A 20,564-nucleotide genomic window follows, 5' to 3' on the forward strand; every position below is an offset into this window, starting at 1 on the left:
ATTTTTTGGATTTGTTTATACATACAGGGTGACTAAAAAAAATAATGACTGAGTCAATTTATTTTATTGAAGAAATCAAGAATTGCAAAACTGAATACTTTGAAATCTTGTCAATTAGTTAAAAAAAAAAAAACTTGTCCTGCTCTAATAACATCGAGAATATGCTCAAAATCACACTAATATTAGGTCTAATTGTGCCGACCATAGTTATAAAATTCACATTAAAGTAAGTCACGGACATTTTTTGAAGTGTACTACATTTCAAAAAGCAAAAAAAATAGTCAGTTTATAAACTTCATAATTTTGGTTTAAAGTTTATCAATCATATTTGACGCTTTATTTTATCCGTTCCATTTGTTATCCTTTACTGCGGTCTTTCTTGGGTCGAGGTGTAACACCGGACCGAACGTTCTTCGACCGATAGGATAATTTATTACTTCCGTCATCTTTTCGGTGACAAATTTAATCTTTGCATACTTCAGCGTAGTTAGTGAACTCGTTGTGACCACTGAAATATACAAAGAGTAAATTTTGAAATGGAACGAAAGTCGAAGAATACTTTCAAAGCCACGATCAAAATGTATTTGCTTATCTTCGCCAAAAAATTCATGACGTCATCGTAAAATTTGATATGATGAGTCTATACCTGTGATTTATCATTGCAGTAATATTTTTTAGATTTACTTATACAGCCTGTCTCAAAAAAAGGTCACTTCGATTTTCGATTTTTCGTTTTTTCGACCAACAGTTTCATCGAATTAGATTTTTCGGTTTCCATTTTTCTATCAACTTTTCGATTTTATTACTTTCTAATTTTCTGATTTTTCAAATTTGCGGTATTTTGATTTTTCGAGTTTTCAGTTTTTTCGTTTTTCGATTTTTTAATTTTTCGTTTTTTTGATTTTTCGGTGTTTCGATTTTTTAATTTGCCATTCTTTCAATTTTCGATTTTTCGACTTTCCATTTTTAGATTTTTTGATTTTTCTGTTCGTCAATTTTTAGACTTTGCAATTTTTTTGCATTTTTCGATTATATTTTACTTTCCGATTTTTTTGATTTTTGAATTCTCGATTTTACGTTTTTAATTCTTCGATTTCCGATTTTTCAATTTTCCGGTTTTTTAATTCTTCTTATCTCGATTTTTCCATTTTCATAAAATTTTTCGATTTTTCGGTTGTTTTATTTTTCGACCTTCGATTTTTCAACTTTCGATTATTCGATTTTCTATTTTCTGATTTTACGATTTTTCGATTCGCGATTTTTCGATTTTCGTTTTTCCGCTTTTGTGGTTTTTCGATTTTTCTGTTTGTTTCAGTTTTTATGGTTCTGCAATTTACAGCTTTTAGATTTCAATTTTGTTACTTTCCGATTTTCCACTTTTCGATTTTTTGATTTTTTTTCGATCGTCGTTTTTTCGATTTTCATTTTTTCGATTTTTTGATTTTTCAATTTTTAGGCCTTGCAATTTTTTGACTTTTCGCTTTTTCGAGTATTTGTTTCATCGATTTTTCGAGTTTTCGATTTTCGATTTTTCGGTTTTTCCATTTTCCGATTTTCGATTTTTCGATTTTCCATGTTTAGATATTTTTCGATTTTTTTTTATTTTTCGATTGTTATGTTCGTCAGTTTTGAGACTTTGCAATTTTTACTTTTCCACTTTTCTATTATTTTAGTTTCGGATTATTCGATTTTTGAATTTTCGTTTTTTTTTTTCATTTTTCGATTTCCGATTTTTTAATTTTTCGATTTTTCGGTTTTTTAATTTGTCGATTATCGATATTCCGATTTTCGATTTTTCAATTTCCAGTTTTCGATTTTCCAATTTTTGATTTTACGATTTTTCGATTTTTCTGTTCGTCAGCTTTTAGACTTCAATTTTTTTACTTTTCGATTTTCCAAATTTTCGAGTTTCAATTTTCAGATTTTTGATTTTTCGATTTTCTTTTTAAATCTTTGAATTTTTCGGTTTTGATTTTTCGAATTTTTGATTTTAAATTTTTCGATATTCTATTTTCCGCTTTTCAGAATTTTCGATTTTCAGTTTTCAGACTTTCGATGATTAGAATTTTGGATTTTTCAGTTTTATGATTTTTCGATTTTTAAAAAATTTGAGTAGTCGAGTTTTCGATTTTTCAATTCATCGATTTTTCTATGTTCAATTTTTCAATTTAAATTTTGCGATTTTCAATTTGTCCATTGTCGATTTTTAGAATTTTCGGTTTTTCAATTTTTCCATTCGCAACTGTTGGACTAGATTTTGTTACTTTCCGATTTTTTGGTTTTCGATTTACCAATTTTCAGAATTTTCAAGTTTCTTTTTTCAGATTTTCCATTTTCCACTTTTTCGATTTTAGATTTTTCGAATTTTTGTTTTTCCAATTTTTTGCTTTTTCGATTTTTCTGTTCGTTTCAGTTTTTAGGCTTTGCAATTGTTTTTACTTTATATATTTTGATTATTTTAATTTCCGATTTTTTTATTTTTGTTTTCGATTTTTTTAATTTTCAATATTACAAATTTTTGACTTTTCGATTTTTTGATTTTCCCGTTTTTCAATTTTCGATTTTTCGATTTTTGAGGTTTGTGAATTTCCACTTTTCGATCGACCTAGGTATTTGATTCATTGAATTTTCGATTTTTTGATTAGCCATTTTCAGATTTTCGATTTTTACGATTTGTATTTTTCGATTTTCTGTTTTTTGCATTAGTGAATTTCAGTTTTTCCGATTTTTGATTTTGCGCATATTTGATTAATCAAATTTTCGAAAGAGTTACCATGCTTACAAAAACTTCAAAACATATACAATATTTCAAAGTATTCAGTTTTGCTATTCTTGATTTCTTCAATAAAATAAATTGACTCAGTCATTAACTTTTTTGAGACACCCTGTATAACCAAATCTATAAAATATGAATGCAGTGATAAATCACAAGTATAAAACTCATCATATTTTATACATTTAAGATAGGATTTATTCTGCAAAATTTTGAGGTGACGTCATAAATTTTTTAGAGGGGATAAGCAAATATATTTTAATTAAAAATGTATCATGTTTATCATGATTTTAAAACATCTGCAAGATTTCAAAGTATTCGATTTTGCAAATTCAAAATTAAATTGCAAAATATTGTTTTATAATTTTGATTTTTTTTCCAAAAATCTGGACGTTTTGGATAAAAACTCAACACGGAGTCGTAAACTACATGTGTAGGACTATGTTACTGTATACAATTTAAAACCCATTTAATATGCATAAATTTGAAGTGACGTCATCACATTGGTGGGGATGATTAGACAAATTTAATAATTTTGCGACATTCATGAAAAAACTATCAGTTAACAAAAATGGCACGTTTTTATTATTATGCCAGTTACATGTCACTCAACGACAATATCGTTTTTTTTTTTAAGAGTATTTTGTTTGAAAAAGTGATGAAATTTTTTATACGGAACAATTGGTCGAAAGATGTTAGAAAGCAAAATAATTCATGTCCGGACCATCGTTACTCACGAACGAAAGTGACCATTATTTTATGGGAACAACTACCTGCTAAATCTTCTCCGACAAATTCGAGAGTACTGATGTGAGCCATAAATATTTCTTACCAAATGTATATAGAACTACTGTCCGTCCCGTTATTGTCAATAAAATTTTATAGGGTAAAATGTGAATTTCGTTGTAGTTTGAGCCTACCTACAAATGCTGCCCTTGAAGGATTTGGACCGCCTTCTTCGGTGAGGGCAGGCAAAAACGATCCGCCCATAGGCTCAAAACATTTGCGTGCGATTGTACATGAATACGCATCACGAAATAATAACTTAAAAGCATACTCTAGTAGAGTTAATGATTTCACGATCCTTTTTCGTCATTTTATTAGCTTCTTTCAAGAGCTAAAACAACAAAATAATCCATCCAATGCATCGATTTGTCACAGCGGTCTCTAAAGACAACCCGACCTCATAGCGGAAATTTAAAACCAGTCGATACAACTAAATGCAACTTACAATAATATGAAACTTTTATTGGAGGTAGTTCAACGTAATGTATCCCAGTGGAACATTTGTGCAAACTTGAAAATTAACCTTTAAAATACGTATAATATATGTGTGGTTTATGAATCCGCTTTTATTTTTTATTTAATACTGCAGCATCCCGATTTAAAAATTACGAAACGTAATTTTACAATTGACATCGTTGGACCGATACCCGGCGTCAATCCCCCCGAAGTCACCCCCGACGCGCCGACCCATGCGTGAAAACGATATACATGTTTACAAACAATCTGGTGCGGATCAACAGTATCGTTTTCAAACGGCGAATTTATGCTCGACGGCTTTCATTCGCGATGATTTTTTTTGTGTGTCGGGGTGCTCGGCCCTGGCGCTGTTGTTTTCGCTTTTATTTTATGGGAAAAGGGGGCGCACCGCAACGTGCTGACGCCGTTATTGCCCTTGGAAAAAACATTAATAACGCGGGAGCATTCGCAGGTGGAGCGCCAGATAATTTCCGATTTTTTACAGATGGAGGGACGAAGGACAGTTTTGGAAAATGCGGACGGGGAGATAAAAGCGTTTTGCTTTATGCAATTAACGTTGAGAACTGCATTCATTTCGAATACATATTTTTTTATTAAAACTGTGCAGGAATGATGCAATTATCGTCATATATTGGATGTTCATGTGCGCTGAATGGTCGCTTTCTTGTATTGGTCTTGTTTGTGTTATGATCTGAAATAGAACCTATTACCGAAGAATTGAAAAATGACGAGAGAAGGTAAATTGAAATCGCGGCCGTCCCGGCTTCCGTTCTGAGGGTTGTGAAAGGTTTTCGGTCGTTTGGTTAGGAAAATTAATGAAAAATATTGATAAGCTTACTTTCACGTACACACGAGTGAACCATCAAAGGTTGTTTCAGGGTTTCTGCGAAGTCCGGTTAATTTACTTTGAGCGCGTAGAACACCTTTTCTTACCGTTTCCTAGATTCAATCTATTGAAGGTTATTTGCCAGCCGACAAACGTAAATATTTTTACCCGTTATGTAGTTTTTAATTTTCTAATGGCAGCAATAAGCATCGTACCATATGTGAAAAACTTGAATATCGAGTAACCCTAGTCTTTTTACTGTGCGGTAAAATCGTTTCAGTAAATAGAGCTTGTTTATTTTCATAAACTGACATTTCGCTAACTGAAAGCATAATAATTAATTGTACACAAACTCTGCAATTCTGATATGTTGATTTAATTTAACAGAGTTGCGGTTTTGATGTTGTGGAAATTTCATGCAAGTTTTCTATTAGAAGTTTAAAACTTACCAACATCCTTCCACTTACTTATTTAAATAAAGGCAATTAAAACTTCCAAATCATCAAGCCAGGAGAAATCAATATCTTGTCTGAGTTACTTCCGATAGTTGTTTTCCCTTGAACGAGCTGGAGCTCACTCAATTGGACGCAGTTTGAGACGTTCTGCAGCAATTAGCAAACGCAAGTACTAATGGTACTTTCTGCAATTGCGTCCTGTGTCGTTAAGCTAAAAACAATAGCGTTTACCGAATTTCAATATTTGTATCCGTTTTCAAGATACCAGGGCGCGGAGTTTTATCTGAGCCACATGAATGTCAAACCATTAAGTCACATCTGTAGAAAAATTAGTGCAAGGTTATGTCGACAGAACTTCCTTCGCCTCTGAAGTGTAGCCCAACAGACCAGTGGCTTAAATAACACTTCCGCAGCTTTTTTGGCTTGAATTTTTCAGTTTTTCAATTTTCCAACTTTCAAATTTTTCAGTTTTTAAGCAATTTTTCGATTTGAGTTTCTCTAATTTTCAATTTTTAATTTTCGATTTTTCGATTTGCAATTTATTGTTTCAGTTTTTTATTTTCCTTTTTTCCATGGTTCGGTTTTCTAAATTTTTGTTTTTTCAATTTCGGTTTTTTCAGTTTTTCGTTTCTTCAGTTTTTGATTTGCCATCTTTCAATTTTTCATTTTTTGTTTCTTCAGTTTTTTAGCATTTACCATTTTTCGATTTAAATTTTCTCGAATTTTCAATTTTTAAATTTTCTATTCTAATTTTTTTTTTGCAATGCATCTTTTTTTTCAAATTTAAGACATGTAGCTCTTCGAATTTTCATTTTTAAATTTTTCAATTTTTCGTTTTTTCAATTTCTCATGTCTTAAATTTTTCGGATTTTCAATGTTCTGATTTTATAATTTCTCTTTCTTTCAAAGTGAAATTCTCCAGTTTTTAGATACTGCAATAATTTTTCAATTTGACTTTCGCGTGTTGTCAACTTTTAATTTTTCGATTTGCAATTTTTCGTTACGGTTTTTTATTTTCTTTATTTTGTCAAAGTTTCGATTTTCTAAATTTTTGTTTTTTCAATTTCAGTTTTTTCAGTTTTCCGTTTCTTCAATTTTTGATTTGCGATTTTTCAATTTTGCATATTTTTTTATTTCTTCAGTTTTTAGCTTTTGCAATTTTTCCATTCTAAACTGTTTCATTTTTTCAGTTTTTTATTTTTACAATTTTTCAACTTGCAATGTTAAACATAGACATGTAACTCTTCGAGTTTTCATTTTTAAATTTTTCAGTTTTTAAATTTGCCAACTTTTGGAAGTTTCATTAAGATTTTGCAATTTTTCGATTTTTCAGTTTTTCATATCCTCACTTTTTCGTTTCTGGTTTTTGTTTTCTTTATTTTTTCAATTATTTGATTTTGCAATGTTTCGATTTTAGAATTTTTTGTTTTTTCAATTTCAGTTATCTCAGTTTTTGGTTTCTTCAAATTTTCGATTTGCAATTTTTAGTTTCGGTTTTTTTTTTCTATTTTCAATTTTAATATATGTAACTCTTTGAGTTGTCGTTTTTAAATTTTTCAACTTTTCGATTTTCCAACTTTTTGATGTTTCAACTTTTAGATTTTGTAATTTTTCATTTTTTTCAATTTTTGGTTTTTTCAACTTTTCAGTTTCTCAATTTATCAAGTCTTCAATTATTGGTTTATAATTTGATGTGTTTGTTTTTTATTTTCTTTATTTTTTCAATTTTTCGGCTTTTCAATGCTCGGATTTTATAATTTCTCTTTCTTTCAAAGTGAAATTCTTCAGTTTTTAGATACTGCAATAATTTTTCAATTTGACTTTCTCGAGTTTTCAATTTTTAATTTTTCGATTGCAATTTTTCGTTTCGGTTTTTTATTTTCTTTATATTTCAATGTTTAGATTTTCTAAATTTTTGTTTTTTCAATTTCAGTTTTTTCAAGTTTTGTTTCTTCAGTTTTTAGTTTTTGCAATTTTTCGATTCTAAACTTTTTCATTGTTTCGGTTTTTTATTTTTACAATTTTTCGACTTGCAATGTTTCTATTTTTTATTTTCTTTTTCAAATTTAAGACATGTAACTCTTCGAGTTTTCATTTTTAAATTTTTCAATTGAGCAACTTTTGGATGTTTCAACTTTTAGATTTTGCAATTTTTCGATTTTTCAATTTTTCATATCCTCACTTTTTCGTTTTTGGTTTTTGTTTTTTTTTATTTTTTCAATTTTTTGATTTTGCAATGTTTCGATTTTAGAATTTTTTGTTGTTTCAATTTCAGTTTTCTCAGTTTTTGGTTTCTTCAAATTTTCGATTTGCAATTTTTAGATTCGGTTTTTTATTTTTGTTTCTGTTTTTTTTTTTTTTAATTTTCAAATTTAAGATATGTATCTCTTTGAGTTTTCATTTTTCAATTTTTCAATTTTTCGATTTTCCAACTTTTGGATGTTTCAACTTTAAATTTTGCAATTTTTCGATTTTTCAATTATTCATGTCTTCAATTTTTTGTTTCTGGTTTTTGTTTTCTTTGTTTTTTCAATTTTAGTTTTTTTCAGTTTTTGGTTTCTTCAATTTTTGATTTGTGATTTTTCAGATTTTCATTTCTTTGTTTCTTCACTTTTTAGATTTTGCAATTTTTCAATTTAAAATTTCTCGAGTTTTCGATTTTTAATTTTTCAATTTTTCGATTCTTCAGTTTTTCATTTCCTCAAATTTTCTATTTGCAATTTTTAGTTTCGGTTTTTTATTTTCTTTATTTTTACTATTTTTCGTTTTTTAATTTTTCGATTTGCAATTTTTCTATTGTTTATTTTTTTTATTTTTAAGACATGTGACTCTTCGAGTTTTCATTTTAAAATTTTTCGATGTTTCGATTTTCCAACTTGTAGATTTTGCAAATTTTCGATTTTTCAATTTTTTATGTCTTCAATTTTTCGGCTTTTCAATTTTCTGATTTTATAATTTCATTTTCTTTCAAGGTGAAATATTCCAGCTTTTAGATTTTGCACTTTTTGCGATTTGAGTTTCTCCAGTTTTCAATTATTAATTTTTCGATTTATCGATTTGCAATTTTTGTTTCGATTTTATAATTTTTCTTCAATTTTTGATTTGCGATTTTCCAGATTTTCATTTTTTTATTTCTTCAGTTTTTAGATTTTGCATTTTTTTTTATTTAAAATTTCTACAGTTTTCGATTTGCAATTTTTCTATTTTTATTTTACTTTTTTTTTTATTTTTTCAATTTTAGGATATGTAACTCTTCGAGTTTTCACTTTTTCCAACTTTTGGACGTTTTAACTTTTTTGATCTTGCAATTTTTCGGTTTTTGAATTTTTCGTGTCTTCAATTTTTTGTTTGTTTTTTAGTTTCTTTATTTTTTCAAATTTTCGGTTCTTTTTTCAGTGTTCTGACTTTATAATTTCTCTTTCTTTCAATGTGAAATTTTTTCATTTTTCGATTTTTCAGCCTTTAGATTTTCTACTTTCTCTTATCTTCAATTTTTGATTTGTAAGGGATCTAGTTTTCATTTTAAATGTGTAACAATATTTAGAATATATCGCTTTTCAATTTTGCGATTTTAGAATTTTTTAATAAGTTCGATTATTGGATTTTCTAATTTTTTCAGTTATTTCCCAGTTTTTCAATTTTTAATTTTTCAATTTTTCGATTCTTCAGTTTTTCATTTCCTCAAATTTTCTATTTGCAATTTTTAGTTTCGGTTTTTTATTTTCTTTATTTTTACTATTTTTCGTTTTTTTAATTTTTCGATTTGCAATTTTTCTATTGTTTATTTTTTTATTTTTAAGACATGTGACTCTTCGAGTTTTCATTTTCAAATTTTTCGATGTTTCGATTTTCCAACTTGTAGATTTTCGAACTTGTAGATTTTGCAAATTTTCGATTTTTCAATTTTTTATGTCTTCAATTTTTCGGCTTTTCAATTTTCTGATTTTATAATTTCATTTTCTTTCAAGGTGAAATATTCCAGCTTTTAGATTTTGCACTTTTTGCGATTTGAGTTTCTCCAGTTTTCAATTATTAATTTTTCGATTTATCGATTTGCAATTTTTGTTTCGATTTTATAATTTTTCTTCAATTTTTGATTTGCGATTTTTCAGATTTTCATTTTTTTATTTCTTCAGTTTTTAGACTTTGCAATTTTTTTATTTAAAATTTATAGTTTTCGATTTTCAATTTTTCTATTTTTATTTTACTTTTTTTTTATTTTTCAATTTTAAGATATGTAACTCTTAGAGATTTCACTTTTTCCAACTTTTGGACGTTTTAACTTTTTTGATCTTGCAATTTTTCGGTTTTCGAATTTTTCGTGTCTTCAATTTTTTGTTTGTTTTTTAGTTTCTTTATTTTTTCAATTTTTCGTTTTTTTTTTTCAGTGTTCTGACTTTATAATTTCTCTTTCTTTCAATGTGAAATTTTTTCATTTTTAGATTTTTCACCCTTTAGATTTTCTAATTTCTCTTAACTTCAATTTTTGATTTGTAAGGGATCTAGTTTTCATTTTAAATAGAATATATAACCTTTCAATTTTGCGATTTAAGAATTTTTTAATTGTTCGATTATTGGATTTTCTAATTTTTTCAGTTATTCAATTTCTCGATATTTCATCATTTTTATCATTTCTTGTTTCTTCAGATTTTTTATTTGCAATTTTTCGTTTCGATTTTTTAATACTTTGTTTTTTCAATTCGAGTTTTCATTTTTCGATATTCCAAGTTTTAGATGTTTCAACTTTTAGATTTTGCAATTTTTTGGTTTTTCAATTTTTCATGTTTTCAATTTTCTATTTATAAGTTTTCTCGTTTTCATTTTAAATAGGTAACAATTTTTAAAATATTTCACGTTTCAATTTGCGATTTTAGAATTTTTTCAGTTTTTCATTTTTTCTTTCTTCAGTTTTTCATTTCTTAAAATTTTCGGTTTGCAATTTTTCGCTTAGATTTTTAATTTTTTTATTTTTACAACTTTTCACTTGTTCAATTTTTCGATTTGGAATTTTTTATTTATTTTTTTTATTGTTTTGTTTTTTCAATTTTAAGACAGGATTTTCATTTTCAAATTTTTATCCCAACTTATGGACGTTTTAATTTTTCGATTTTTCAATTTTTCGTGTCTTCAATTTTTTGTTACTGTTTTCTATTTTCTTTATTTTTTCAATTTCTTGGTTTTTCAATGATGGAGATTTTATAATTTCTTGTTCTTTCAGTATGAATTTTTCAGTTTTTGTATTTTTCAATTTTCCGGTTTTCAATTTTTCAGCCTTTAGATTTTTTAATTTCCTCTATCTTCAATTTTTGATTTGTAAGTTTTCTAGTTTCCATTTTAAATATGTAACACTTTAAAATATGTATGTTGCTTTTTTAATTTTACGATTTTAATTTTTTTTTTCATTTTTCCATTATTCGATTTTCTAACTTTTTCATCTATTGAATTTTCCAGTTTTTCAATTTTTGCTTTTTCGATCTCTCAATGTTTCAGTTTGTCGACTGTACATTTTTAAAGATTCTATAATTTTTCGATTTTCCGCTCTTCCGATTGGGCAATGTATTAGAAAATCAAAATATTGAAAATTAAGGAAATCAGAAAATCGGATAACTGAAAGTTTAAAAATTACAAATTTGAAAATGAAAATTTGAAAAATTTTAAAAAATTATAAAATCCGAAGAAACATTGAAAAAATACAGGAAATGAAAAAACAGAAAATTGTGCTATAAAATAAAATCGAGCAAAAGAACATTCAAAAATCGAAGAAATGAAAAATTAAAATCAAGGACCTGAAAAATTGAGGAAAACTAAAAATTCGTCGAAAGTAATTAATCCAGATTTTTCGAAAAATTGTAAGATCTGATCTTGCGATTTTTATTTTTTATGACAATATAAGGGTTATAAACAGTCAAAATATTTGCATATTTTAAAGAGGATTTATTAAGCAAAATTTTGAGATGAGCTCATCAATTTTTGGGAGAGGACAAACGAATAAATTTCGATTAACGATTTACCACGACTATGTTAACCTTAAAACGTTTGCAATATTTCAGAGCAGTCGGTTGTGCAGTTTCAAAGTTAAATTGCAAAATATTTTACGTACCACCACAAGTGCAGGAATATCTTATTTTATATAATTAAAAAAATATACATTATTGTAATTTTGGAGGTGACGCCATCCCATTGGTGGTGGAAATTCTGGTTAGCGTTTTACCACCTAAATACATTTTACATACAAAATTTGACAACAATCGACCCATTAGTTTTGGAGATTGTCTCTATTAACAAAAATTGGCACAGACGACAGACAGACAGCTCACGCTCAAAAAGTGTCTGTCAACCAGAAACTTTAATACAGTCATCACGAACTCTCCCGTAATTCCAAACTCGACTTGCACCAGAGATTTAATATCCCTCGGGTGCCGCCGCTCGCTTTCAATAGACATGCATCTCCCCAAGCCGACATAAATGCATATCTATGTCTGCAACCCGCTCTCATTCCAGACGCCCCCGTTTGCCGCGACACCGAAATGACAGTCATCGGCGCCTCCCTCGACGAAGTCCTCAAGGTCCGCTGCCACGTGACCGCCGACCCCATCGACATCACCTTCGAGTGGCAGTTCAACAACAGCGGCGAGAGCTTCGACGTCGACTCCAAGCGCTTCTCCACGTCGGTGGGCAACGTGAGCGAGCTCATGTACACCCCCGCGTCGCAGCGGGACTACGGCACTCTCACGTGCTGGGGCAGCAACTCGATAGGGAGGCAAGCCGAACCGTGCGTCTTCCAAGTAGTTCCTGCAGGTGAGTAACGTGGAAGTGGGGTGTAAAATGGTGACTGTGTTTTTGTAGCGAAACCCAGTCCCTTGACGAACTGCACGCTGCGCGCCGCCACCAACCACACGTCCGACGTCTTGGAGGTGGAGTGCCGGGCCGGGTACGACGGAGGTCTTCCCCAGAGGTTCATCCTCGAGGCCTACGACGCCTACACCATGAGGCTGCGGCTTAATCTGAGTAGTACTGAGACGGACTCGCCAGTCTTCCGCTTGGACCTGGGGGAGATGCTGCCGCCGACGGGGGAGGGGTTTCCTCCGTCGCTGCGCATCTTGGTGTACGCACAGAACGCGAAGGGGCGCAGCGAGAAGCTCGTGCTCGAGGACATCATGCTGAATGATGCCGAGAAACGTACAGGTAAACAGCGATTTTCAAGTAAATTTCTAATAAAGCGACATTCTCGTGACCATTAATAATAAACCGAAAATTTGTTCTCTTCACTGTTCACTTAATCTTGCCGCTCTCGTGCACAAGCCTCGGTTCCAAAAAAGGGGGAAATCTTGCTTTTGCCCTACTAACCCAGTCTGAGAAGATCCTTTGTGCTTTCGACTTTTGTATGCTAACTCTCGCACGCCAAGAAAATCAAGCCACACAATAAAGGCGCTGCATTATGTTCAATCAATACACGGTGAATTGCAGCACAAGGGAGTGCCGCCTAGTGTGTGTGTGTGGATTTTTTAATGGCACGATCGAGTCGTTTAGCGTACTACAAAGAACTGAATTCTGGAATAAATTTTATTAGCGTAGGGAGAGGTGGTCACGGAAGTTTTTTTGGCCTGAATTCTCGAAAGTTCATATAATTGTAGGGAAGTGTCGACACGGATTACTCGAAAACTTTTAAACGTAATAAATTTTTAAATTATTCGATTTTAGTGGTATGGTGAAGTTCAATTAGCTCTGGACCAATATTTACTTAAAGTTGATGTCGTACGCTAACTTTAAGTGTCGAATGGTCTTAAACCGAGCTGTAAGTTTTAAATGACTGACGAATTTAACATTAATAGCTCGTGAGTGATGGCAGAACTTCAGAAATTTCTTGGTTGTATCGCTGAGTTAAATCCGTATGTCTTCTCTGAAATGCTGGGAAACAGTATTTTCTCCTCCTCTGAAATCAAAAAAAGAACGGGTTATTCAGGTCAAGTCAGCTCAGCTCAGATCAAATCAACTCAGGTCAGGTCAGTTCAGAAGTTTCTTGGTTGGATCGGGCGTGCCACATAATTTGTAATCGAATCATCCTTGGAACTGAACAAACAGGAAAAACAACAGATAGTTGTAGTATTTGGGGCTAAAAGCGAGGCCCATCTAAAGAGTGAAATCTATATGGAAGAATCTGGAAGAACTGAAATTCCCACACTGATCACGGTCGTAAGCATTTCAAGGTCCTAAGCTTCCATGTGGACAAGCTTGCATGAAAAGTTGTGGACAATCGCAACAGGTTATGGACCCTGGGAAGCGAGTTTTGTGGACTAGTTGACCCGATATACACTCTCTCAAGCCGGTTTGACCATAATAGAAATGTGAAATTTTTTGACAACCGAATCATTATTTGAAATCCAGCGAATATCGATATTTTTAGAAATTTTCAAAAATTCGCATTTCGGACCGATTCTTTCGAAAATGTTGCTCCGTGACCATCAGCACCCTATATTTTTGTAATCAATATGTCGAGATCTACGTCCTTGATTTTTTTAACAATTTTTAGACAAGTTTTTTAAAAGTGAAATATTTTCAATTGTTCCCCCTTCTTCAAATTTCGGCCAATTTTTGAAATTTTCGATACTTAACTAAATACATTTTCTTGTAGATTTCCAACTCTAGAACTCACTTCTGGCCTCCTTTCTTTGATAGCTGCAACCGTTTTTCCAGAATCGACTCTTGAAATATCGATACTTTTAGAAATTTACAAAAATTGGCATTTCGTACCGATTCTTTCAAAAATGTTGCTCTGAGACCATCAACACCTTATATTTTTGGAATCAACATGTCGAGATCTACGTCCCTGAATTTTTTCACAATTTTTAGACAACTTTTTTAAAAGTGAATTTTTTCCTATTTCGGCCAATTTTTTAAATTTTCGATACTTAACTAAATGCATTTTCTTGTAGATTTCGAGCTCTAGAACTCACTTCCGGCCTCGTTTCTTTGATAACTGCAACCATTTTTCTAGAATCGACCGTTAAAAGATCGACATTTTTAGAATTTTTCAAAAATTAGCATTTCGTACCGATTCTTTCGAAAATGTTGCTCTGTGACCATCAATACCATATATTTTTGAAATCAGCATGTCGAGATCTAAATCCCTGAATTTTTTCACAATTTTTAGACAACTTTTTTTAAAGTGAAATTTTTCCAATTGTCATTTCAATTTTGGGATTTTTGAGATTTTTTCAATTTCAGGATTTTTCAATTTTTGGATCTTTTAATTTTCCGATTTTTCAATTTTTCAATGTTTCGACTTTCAATTTTTTGATTATTTCAATGCATAGATTTTTCAATATCTCATTTCTTTAATTTCTAGATTTTTTTTGATTTTTTAATTTTTCAATTTTTGGCGTCTCCAAATTTTCAACTTCACGATTTCTCGATTTCTAAACTTTTCGATTTCTTGAGTCTCGATTTTTTATTTTTTCAATTTTTCAATTTGCCAATATTTGGTTAGCGTTTCTAAATTTTCAATTAATCGATTTTTGAAATTTTAAATTTTGTATTTTTAGATTTTTAATTTTTTTTTATTCTCCCATTTCTCTTTTTCTCAACTTTTCGATGTTTGGATTATTCGACGTCTTCATTTCTCAATTTTTCAGTTTTTCAATTCTTCGAATTTTTAGGTTTTTCATTTTTTAATTTTTCGATTTTTAAAACTTTCGATCTTTCGATTTTTTGATTGTCCAATTTTTTTTAGATTTTTCAATTTATTGATTTATCAGTTTTCACTTTGGGATATTTCACCATTTCAATCAATCCTTCATTTTTTTGATTTTTCGTTCGATTTTTAATTTTTCAATTTTTTCCAATTTTTCGAATTTTTGATGTTGCGATTTTTCGATTTTACATTTTGTCGATTCATTTCTTTGACATTTTAATTTTTGGATTTTAACTATGTTTTCATGTTTCTATTTTTGTTTTTTAATCTTTTATGTGGACTTCAATTTTTCGATTTCTCAACATCTCGTTTCGATTTCTAAAATTTTTCAATTTTTCAAATTCTCAATTTTTTAACATTTCAATTTTGAGCCTTTTGGAATTTTTTCAATTTTGGATATTTTAATTTCCCGATTTTTCAATTGTTCAATGTTTCGATTTTCAATTTTTTGATTATTTCAATACATAGATTTTTCAATATTTCATTTCTTCAATTTCTAGATTTTTTTTCAATTTTTCAATTTTTGGCGCCTCCAAATTTTCAACTTCTCGATTTCTCGATATTTTGACTTTTAGATTTCTCTATTTTGTGATTTTCCCATTTCTAGATTTCTCAACTTTTCGATTTTTTGAATCTCAATTTCTTGATTTTTTACTTTTTCAATTTGTCAATATTTGGTTGGCTTTTCTAAATTTTCAATTGTTAATCGAATTTTGAAATTTAAATTTTTGTATTTTGACCTGACCTGACCTGACCTGACCTTTGGACGTTTAGATTTTTAGTTTTTGTTTATTCTCCCATTTCTCAATTTTTCAATTCTTCGATTTTTTAGGTTTTTCATTTTTTAATTTTTCAATTTTTAAAATTTTCGATTTTTAGATTTCTCATACTTTCAATTTAAGTTAAACAATCTTGAGGTTCTAGGTATTTTAACAAGTACTAGTCCCGCCCATGCGTCCTCTATTTTCTTAGAGCGATCTTATTTGCCACGTTCAGTTTTATCTTAGCAGGTACTAGCCCCTCCCACCCACCCTCTCTTTTCTTAGAGGATATCTCACTTGGAACTCTAGACCTCACTTCCAGCCTCGTTTCTTTGATAACAGCAACCATTTTTCTGGAATCGACCGTTGAAATATCGATATTTTTAGAAATTTTCAAAAATTAGCATTTCGTACCGATTTTTTCGAAAATGTTGCTACGTGACCATCAACACGCTATATAATTGTCCCTGAATTTTTTCACAATTTTTAAACGACTTTTTTAAAAGTGAAATTTTTCCAATGGTCATTTCAATTTTGGGACTTTTGAGATTTTTTCAATTTCAGGATTTTTCAATTTTTGGATCTTTTAATTTTCCGATTTTTCAATTTTTCAATGTTTCGACTTTCAATTTTTTATTATTTCAAAACATAGATTTTTCAATTTTTGGCGCCTCCAAATTTTCAACTTCTCAATTTCTCGATATTTTGACTTTTTGACTTTTAGATTTCTCTATTTTGTGATTTTCCCATTTCTCGATTTCTCAACTTTTCGATTTCTTGAGTCTCGATTTCTCGATTTTTTACTTTTTCAATTTTTCAATTTGCCAATATTTGGTTGGCGTTTCTAAATTTTCAATTAATCGATTTTTGAAATTTTAAATTTTGTATTTTTTGATCTTTGGACTTTTAGATTTTTAGTTTTTTTTTTTATTCTTCCATTTCTCTATTTCTCAACTTTTCGATGTTTGGATTATTCGACGTCTTCATTTCTCAATTTTTCAGTTTTTCAATTCTTCGATTTTTTAGGTTTTTCATTTTTTTATTTTTCGATTTTTAAAATTTTCGATCTTTCGATTTCTCATACATTCAGTTTTTTGATTGTCCAATTTTTTTTCGATTTTTCGATTATCAATTATCACTTTGGGATTTTTCAACATTTCAATCTTTAATTTTTTTGATTTTTCGTTCGATTTTTAATTTTTCAATTTTTTATCGTTTCAATTTTCCAATTTTTCGATTTTTTGATGTTGAAGTTTCTCGATTTTTCAATTTTTCGATTCATTTCTTTGACATTTTAATTTTTGGATTTTAACTATTTTTTCATGTTTCTATTTTTGTTTTTTAATTTTTTATATGGACTTCAATTTTTCGATTTCTCAACATCTCGTTTCGATTTCTAAAATTTTTCAATTTTTCAAATTCTCAATTTTTCAACATTTCAATTTTGGGACTTTTGGGATTTTTTCAATTTCAGGATTTTTCAATTTTGGATATTTTAATTTCCCGATTTTTCAATTTTTCAATGTTTCGATTTTCAATTTCTAGGTTTTTTTCGATTTTTCAATTTTTCAATTTTTGGCGCCTCCAAATTCTTCGATTTCTCGATATTTTGACTTTTAGACTTCTCTATTTTGTGATTTTCCCAATTCTCGATTTCTCAACTTTTCGATTTCTTGAATCTCGATTTCTTGATTTTTTACTTTCAATTTGTCAATATTTGGTTGGCGTTTCTAAATTTTCAATTGTTAATCGATTTTAGAAATTTAATTTTTTGTGTTTTTTGACCTTTGGACTTTTAGATTTTTAGTTTTTTTTTTATTCCCCCATTTCCCTATATCTCAACTTTTCGATGTTTGGAGGATTCGACGTCTTGATTTCTCAATTTTTAAAATTTTCGATTTTTAGATTTCGCATACTTTCAATTTAAGTTAAACAATCTTGAGGTTCTAGGTATTTTAACAAGTACTAGCCCCGCCCATGCGTCCTCTATTTTCTTAGAGGGATCTTATTTGCCAAGTTCTGTTTTATCTTAGCAGGTACTAGCCCCGCCCACCCACCCTTTCTTTTCTTAGAGGATATCTCATTTCGAGCTCTAGAACTCACTTCCGGCCTCGTTTCTTTGATAACTGCAACCGTGTTTCTAGAATCGACCTTTGAAATATCGATATTTTTAGAAATTTTCAAAAATTCGCATTACGTACAGATTCTTTCGAAATTGTTGCTCCGTGACCATCAACACCTTATATTTTTGAAATCAGCAGGTCGAGATCTAAATCCCTGAATTTTTTCACAATTTTTAGACAACTTTTTTAAAAGTGAAATTTTTCCAATGGTCATTTCAATTTTGGGACTTTTGAGATTTTTTCAATTTCAGGATTTTTCAATTTTTCATTGTTTCGACTTTCAATTTTTTTATTATTTCAATACATAGATTTTTCAATATCTCATTTCTTCAATTTCTGGATTTTTTTTTGATTTTTCAGTTTTTTGATTTTTAGATTTCTCTATTTTGTGATTTTTCCATTTCTCGATTTCTCAACTTTTCGATTTCTTGAGTCCCGATTTGCCGATTTTTTACTTTTTCAATTTTTCAATTTACCAATATTTGGTTGGCGTTTCTAAATTTTCAATTAATCGATTTTTGAAATTTTAAATTTTGTATTTTTTGACCTTTGGATTTTTAGATTTTTAGTTTTTTTTTATTCTCCCATTTCTCTATTTCTCAACTTTTCGATGTTTGGATTATTCGAGGTCTTCATTTCTCAATTTTTCAGTTTTTCAATTCTTCGAGTTTTTAGGTTTTTCATTTTTTAATTTTTCGATATTTAAAATTTTCGACCTTTCGATATCTTATACATTCAGTTTTCTTTCCATTTTTTTTTTCGATTTTTCGATTTATTGTTTTATCAATTTTCACTTTGGGATTTTTCACCATTTCAATCCTTAATTTTTTTGATTTTTCGTTCGATTTTTAATTTTTCAATTTTTTATCGTTTCAATTTTCCAATTTTTCGATTTTTTGATGTTGCGGCTTCTCGATTTTTGAATTTTTCGATTCATTTCTTTGACATTTTAATTTTTGGATTTTAACTATGTTTTCATGTTTCTATTTTTGTTTTTTAACTTTTTATATGGACTTGAATTTTTCGATTTCTCAACATCTCGTTTCGATTTCTAAAATTTTTCAATTTTTCAAATTCTCAATTTTTTAACATTTCATTTTTGGGACTTTTGGGATTTTGTCAATTTCAGGATTTTTCAATTTTGAATATTTTAATTTCCCGATTTTTCAATTTTTCAATTTTTTGATTATTTCAATACATAGATTTTTCAATATTTCATTTCTTCAATTTCTAGATTTTTTCGATTTTTCAATTTTTGGCGCCTCCAAATTTTCAACTTCTTGATTTTTTGCTTTTTCAATTTATCAATATTTGGTTGACGTTTCTAAATTTTCAATTGTTAATCGATTTTTGAAATTTAAATTTTTGTGTTTTTTGACCTTTGGACTTTTACATTTTTAGTTTTTTTTTATTCCCCCATTTCTCTATTTCTCAACTTTTCGATGTTTGGATTATTCGACGTCTTTATTTCTCAATTTTTCAATCCTTCTATTCATTTTTTTTATTCAGTTTTTCATTTTTTAATTTTTCAATTTTTAAAATTTTAGATTTTTAGATTTCTCATACTTTCAAGTTAAGTTAAACAATCTTGAGGTTTTAGGTATTTTAACAAGTACTAGCCCCGCCCATGCGTCCTCTATTTTCTTAGTGGGATCTTATTTGCCAAGTTCAGTTTTATCTCAGCAGGTACTAGCCCCGCCCACCCACCCTCTATTTTCTTAGAGGATATCTCATTTCGAGCTCTAGAACTCACTTCCGACTTCGTTTCTTTGATAACTGCAACCGTTTTTCCAGAATCGACCCTTGAAATATCAATATTTTTTCGAAAATGTTGTTCCGTGACCATCAACATGCTATATTTTTGAAATCAGCATGTCGAGATCTACGTCACTGAAGAAAAAATTCTCAATTGTTAGACAATTTTTTTAAAGGGAAATTTTTCCAAAGGTATAAAATAATAAAGTGAGTTAACTTTTGCAGACGGCAGCACCGGCATGAGCATCCTGCCCATCGCCGCCCTGCTCACCGGCTCGCTCCTCACCCTCGGCATCGCCGTGCTGCTGATCGTCGTCCTCGCCGTGCGCCGGAAGCACCGCCACTGCGGCGGCTCCCACTGCTCCCACCAGCTCGATCCCTCCAAGCAGCCGAAGGTCCCCGGCCAGCAGGCGTCCTCGCGCCCCGGCTCCATGCTGGAGATCAACACCGGCGACAACCGCTACGTCGTCGCCTACACCCTCAAGCCGGCGGCGGACTGCGGCACGACGCCGCAGTCGCACGTCGTCGCCAACTCGTCCGTAGATAGGCAACCAGATATACTCAACACGCCCCGAGGTGAGTGCACGATACGCTATCCGTTCACCACTTTCGGCAAAATCTAGCTAGCGCGTGTGTGTATCGGCGGCGGCGACTTCCCTGATCGGGGCCGGGCGATTGTCTTCGCGCGGGCTGACTCCGGGGGTGTGATGGATGTCGAAAATTTCGACGGCCTCGGGGGAGTTTGGAGGGTCGTAAAATGCAAATTTCGGCGGGGTGGGTCGGGAAATGCGTAAATAGGGGCGGCGACGTGCGTGGGGTGGTGGGGGGAGGCGTTTTTGGATTTTCGGGGGAGAACGGGCTCGCAAAGCCCCCGATCGTATAAAATACGTTGTACAAGAGTCGGATCGGCCGTATTA

The 20,564-nt window shown here is 30.5% G+C and overlaps 1 protein-coding gene across 1 annotated transcript in view; it reads left to right on the forward strand.

The window, feature by feature from the left end:
* LOC135124266 (hemicentin-2-like) overlaps positions 1-20,564 on the forward strand; it is a 379,948-nt gene that overhangs the window by 342,660 nt on the left and 16,724 nt on the right. The window contains exons 10-12 of the mRNA XM_064049205.1: positions 11,819-12,115; positions 12,164-12,502; positions 19,873-20,223. Of these exons, the coding sequence (XP_063905275.1) occupies positions 11,819-12,115; positions 12,164-12,502; positions 19,873-20,223 (987 nt within the window). The remainder of the gene's footprint in view (positions 1-11,818; positions 12,116-12,163; positions 12,503-19,872; positions 20,224-20,564) is intronic.

Source organism: Zophobas morio, unplaced genomic scaffold (assembly GCF_036711695.1).
Source record: "Zophobas morio isolate AGI-343-1 ecotype UQ-CSIRO unplaced genomic scaffold, CSIRO_AGI_Zmor_V1 ptg000007l, whole genome shotgun sequence".
Classification (NCBI taxonomy): Eukaryota; Metazoa; Arthropoda; class Insecta; order Coleoptera; family Tenebrionidae; genus Zophobas; species Zophobas morio.